At 36.9% G+C, this 5,043-nt stretch overlaps 1 protein-coding gene across 1 annotated transcript in view; it reads left to right on the forward strand.

Moving 5' to 3' along the window:
* CCDC158 (coiled-coil domain containing 158) overlaps window positions 1-4,952 on the forward strand; it is a 113,153-nt gene extending 108,201 nt beyond the window's left edge. The window contains exons 23-25 of the mRNA XM_012650976.1: window positions 581-739; window positions 2,576-2,683; window positions 4,749-4,952. Of these exons, the coding sequence (XP_012506430.1) occupies window positions 581-739; window positions 2,576-2,683; window positions 4,749-4,825 (344 nt within the window). The 3' untranslated portion in view covers window positions 4,826-4,952. The remainder of the gene's footprint in view (window positions 1-580; window positions 740-2,575; window positions 2,684-4,748) is intronic.
* The last annotated feature ends 91 nt before the right edge of the window (window positions 4,953-5,043 follow it).

Genomic DNA, 5,043 nt, shown 5'->3' on the forward strand with positions numbered 1-5,043 from the left:
TTTTTTTTTTTTTTTAATATAAGAAGAACCTGTTTGGAGTTTGGAGTCATGCTGCTTGAATCTATGGAAGTCTGTGCCTGATCTCTCCATTATCTGGACCCCATGAATCTATTATCTGTAGTTTTTTTTCTCTTAGTTTTCTACCATATTATCTTGTCTCCTCACATACCTGGTTATTTTTATTATATGACACATTATATCTGAAAAGTTGTATAGATGATTTGAGGCTCAGAATGAGGTTGCCTTCCTCTAGAGAGCATTCTTGCTTGCTTTTGTTGACAACTAAGGACACCAGCAACCCAGATCAATTTAATGACATCAGGAATTAGGATTTGAAGCTAGACCTCAGATCCACGAGGGCAGGTCTAGTTCCTGTTCACCCTTATTCCTCAGGCATAGCCCTTTTCAGTGGCGCTAGCCCCTTTTAGTTCTAGCCAAAATCTTGGATCTCTGCCAGAAGATCCCCTCTCCCTCCTATCATTGGGAACATTTTCTTATAGAAGTTTGACTTTTTTGAGAGGTGCAGTGTACTATTTTTAATTAATTCTGTCCTTTTACGTTTGTCATTGCAAAATTCTAGCAAGTCCGTCTGTGAAAAACTCACCTTGTCGTCCGTTCAGTTCTTCTCCTAAGAAGTCTCCAGTGCACTCACTCCTAACCAGTTCAGTTGAAGAGTCAGCAGGTTCCCCATCACAGCACAGACGCTCCACACCTGTCCGTTCATCTGAGTCTGTTAAAGGTAAGAAGAATCTGATGTCAGTGATGGGATTAATTAATTTCTTACTCTGCTGAATTGCAAGTTCTTTTTACTCAGAATTTATATGATTTTGCATGCTCTTCTTATGTGCAAGCTCTGGTTGATGCTGGGTAACTTAAGGGGATCTTATTTAAATGGAACAGCTATGTGTATATACATGCAAACCTTAGTAAATGTACATAAATATTATATGTAAATATTGTCTCTATTTTTCTGTGACATGAATAACAGATTTTCCCCTCTATATTATTATAAGATTTTGAATCTTTTAAATATGAGTGACTTTTCTTTCTGATTGACATTCTTTAAAATCATAGCTCTCCTTCAGTTTGTCTTTGTAAGTGCAAGCGTCTACTATACAGATTTGTCAAAATGTTCTCATTTTTAAAATTTTAAGTTCACTTGTTTGATAAGACAGATGGGGAAAATGGTTTGATTTAGAATAAGAGAAGGCCTGGTAAATAAGAAGGTGTTAAATATGTATTTGTTGGCTTGAACTTGAAATGTTTCTCCTCACGTCTGGTAATGACAAACAGCCGTGGCGCTCCATGACGTCATTCCCTTTCGTACGGGATAAAACGGGCCAGCGTGCGTCACTGTCAGTTCCTCGTCCTTTCAGGGTGGGGACCTGTGGCTCTGGGGCCACATGCAGCCTTCTGGACCCTTGAGTGCAGCCTTTTGACTGAATCCAAATTTTACAGAACAAATCCTTTTAACAAAGGCATATGCCTTACATATTTCTAGATCCTGAAAAAATACCCGATCACATAGGTTAGTACATTTTCTTTTCTACTGTCTTTCTGCACCTGTATCCTCTTTCATCTCATATGTTTCTAAGCTATTCATTTAGTGTTTTTAAAAATTTAAAGTGTCGTTTACCTGTGAGAGCTGCGATTTGTTGCAGGAGTGAAGCAGTGCCGCTTGTCACCTCTTCATTGTGTCACACAGTGGCATGGCATTTTCTTCGCTTCCCCCTACTGTCAGATTATCATCAAACATTACATATTTTATGCGATTTATATTGAAAATCTGTCTAAGAAATTTTATTATCCCCTCGAACTAAAATAATTTCTAGATAATTGCCTTTAATACTGATTTCTGTAGTGAAAAGGGTGTTTTTGATAGGAAAATGAACCATCAAAAATATTCTCAAGATTATACAGCTAGTCAGGGGCTAAGATTAAATTTTAAATCTTCAGATTAACAATGAGGTGTTTTTAGAGGTTGACAAAACTTAGCCTACTTATCAGAGAATAGCTTATAACCTCCAGGCCCCTGCAGTTGCTACGGCCGCATATGTTCTAGGTCCACTGTGGCTGGGCAGTGTCTACACTGCCCCTCCCCATCGTGAAAGACCATCCTCACTCCGGTGGCAGAACTTGCACGGGCACTGGCCTCACACACGTTCAGAAACGGTGCCAGTGTCTGCGTTAGATCGCGCTCCTCCAAACCCCGAGTGAACGGCACCACTCAGGCTTGGCGTCAAAAGCTGTCACTTATATTCAGAATGTATTATTAAACTCAAAGTGGTCTTCTCACCCACACCAGGTAGTTAAACAACAGCAAATCTGATTGGTTTGAAACAAAATCATATAAGCTGGCATTTCAATGTTTAGATAAAACATTTTTTTCTGTTTAAAATAGTGTTTTAAAGTTTGAGTGTTACAGCTCTTTTAGAATTTGTCTACCGTAAAACCCATCACGTGAAAAAAGTTTCCTTTATTTTAAAGGAAAAGTTGTATAGCCTGTAATTGGAAGATTTCTAAAAAGAAATACTGAATAGACTTTTAATGTCACATCTAAGCAATTTTCTAATAGATTCACAGTCTCCGCCAATAGAAACAACAGGAAAAACATGCAGGAAGCTTCAGAACAGACTGGAAAGCTTGCAAACTCTGGTAGAAGATTTACAGATGAAGAACCAAGGTACAGTGTACATTTTTGGAGAAGTCTTTCTCACTCATAAGAATGCCCACCTTCCCTTCAGGGTAAGCCTCCTGTCGGTAGACCCACTGAAAGGGTATTAAATGAGCAGTTCAGAAACCCTCGTCCAAATATGAGGTCTTAGGCCGTGACTAGCCCTGGATTGATTAATCAATGTGACTGTGAGCAGGCAACGGCGTTACCTAACAGGGATGATATCCTGCTGACAGCCCCCAGGAGGACACATGTTCGAGTGGCCGTTCCCATGGGACTTTCTCACACACTGTCTTTCTTGTCCCTATTAGGTCTACAAACAAGACAGGGTTGCAGTCAGTAGCCAGAAAGCAAAAGAATGGTATTTAGCCTTACACAGGAATAATTAGCATAGCACTGTAAGAGTCTGTCACCCAGTGAGTCACAAAATAAAAAGATATGCCACTTCTAAAAACGCTAAAGCTATTTGAATAAGAAACTATTGTAATCTGCAGGTGATGGGCAGCTTTTTGGCCCTACATTCTAAGTCCTGTGGATATGGGGGAGCTATCATGTTTCTTGCTTCCCTGACATAACTTTGTGAATCCAGGAGCCTTTGGCAGAGAGAAATTAATTTTGGAGTATATCTGTTATTCTTATTCTATCTTTCTATTCCTAGAGAATACGAATTGCTGGATGAAGAAAAATAAATATTTTGCTATGGACAAATATTTATAAACTAAATTTAACCTTATCAATAATAATAGTTATTATTAGCATCTATTGAGCACTTCCCAACTATGTGCCAGGCCCTATTCTCAGAACTTCACTTGCATTTTTTTCATGTGATCCTCACGATACTGACAAGTGGGTAGTATTATTACATCATTGGAAAATGAAGAAAGTCATTTCCAAGAGCACAATCGATCAAGAAATTCTAAGTCACGCAATGTGAAGTAGAGCTGGGATTTGATCCCTGCAGTTTCTGCCTCCAAATCCACATAGTTTTTAATACACTAAGATTAGTAAATTGTTGTTAGAGAAAATTCCAAATCCCTTTGATAACCCCAGATCCCTATGTATATAAAACATCAGTAAAAACATTTGATTGTAAGTTTATTGTGAGTTTTTTTTTAAGAAAGATGCATTATCTTATTGGCCCTATTTTTGTTCACACTTTAACATATTTCTGAGTTTATTCGATTTATGCCACCATGTAATAATATACGTGGAAGATGTGTTGTATTTGTCTAATAAATTTAAAAAGACCTTTTTATTGGGTGTAATGTCTGTATGGGATGTGACCTAGAAGTTTGGGAACAAACATTTGTAGAGAGGAGTTTGGGAGCGTTATCGAAACTTAAAATGCACATACCTTTGAGCAAGAAATCCCACTTCTGGCAATTTATTCTACAAGACATGATTGTACAAATGCACAAAAGTCTGTATACAAAAGTATTCACTATAGCATTGTTTATAAAGAAAAATAAGAAAGTAACCTTTTTTATTTATTTACTAACGTTTTTGGTACGTCCATTAATGAAATACTGTGCACTCATAACAAAACATGAGCTGAACTGAAAAGATGTTGACACTTTGTTGAATGAAAAAAAGCAAGCTCAGAACAACTTACACCACATATTTCTATTTGTGTGAAGAAGAAAACGTGTGCACGTGCGTGTGTGTGTGCGTGTGTGCGTGTGCAGATATTTACCAAACCGCTTACATTCATAGTACTGACCTCTGAGGAGGAGGGAGATTCCAGCAGATGGAGGGAACAGAGAGAAAGACCGACCTTAATCGTTCTTTGTACCCTTCCGAGGTGTTTGAATTATTTGCAATTTTGAATTATTAGTATGTACAACTTTTATAATAATTATGCTCATTTAAAACAACTGAATGAGTAAAGATTTACCCTTAGATCTGTTCCATGACATTAACTTTTTCAAAAATATGCTACATCACGATTTTTAAGAACTTGAGCACAGAATGTATCTTATTTTCTACTAACAAACTAATCTCTTAAGAAGCACGTAACAGAATTTAAAGTCTGAGTGATTTTGCTATTCTAACTTTGTTTTATCAACATTTTCAGCAATGTCTTCAATGATCAGAAATCAAGAAAAGAGGATACAGAAAGTGAAAGACCAGGAAAAAATGTTACTAAAATGATTGATTGCTTACCTATTCTTTAGAGAGATGATACCCAGTTAATTGTGGTGTTACTTATAATTAGTACCCTGTGTACTTTTTTCTTTTTATGTGAAAATTTAATAAAAGATACCCTGTCCTGTAAACTTTATTTTGAAATAAACTATTCTTGAGTGCTCTCACAGTAAAACTTCAAACATCTACTAGCTAGATTGGAACTATTCATAAATTATAATACT

Source organism: Propithecus coquereli, unplaced genomic scaffold (genome assembly GCF_000956105.1).
Source record: "Propithecus coquereli isolate 6110/MARCELLA unplaced genomic scaffold, Pcoq_1.0 Scaffold343, whole genome shotgun sequence".
NCBI lineage: Eukaryota > Metazoa > Chordata > Mammalia > Primates > Indriidae > Propithecus > Propithecus coquereli.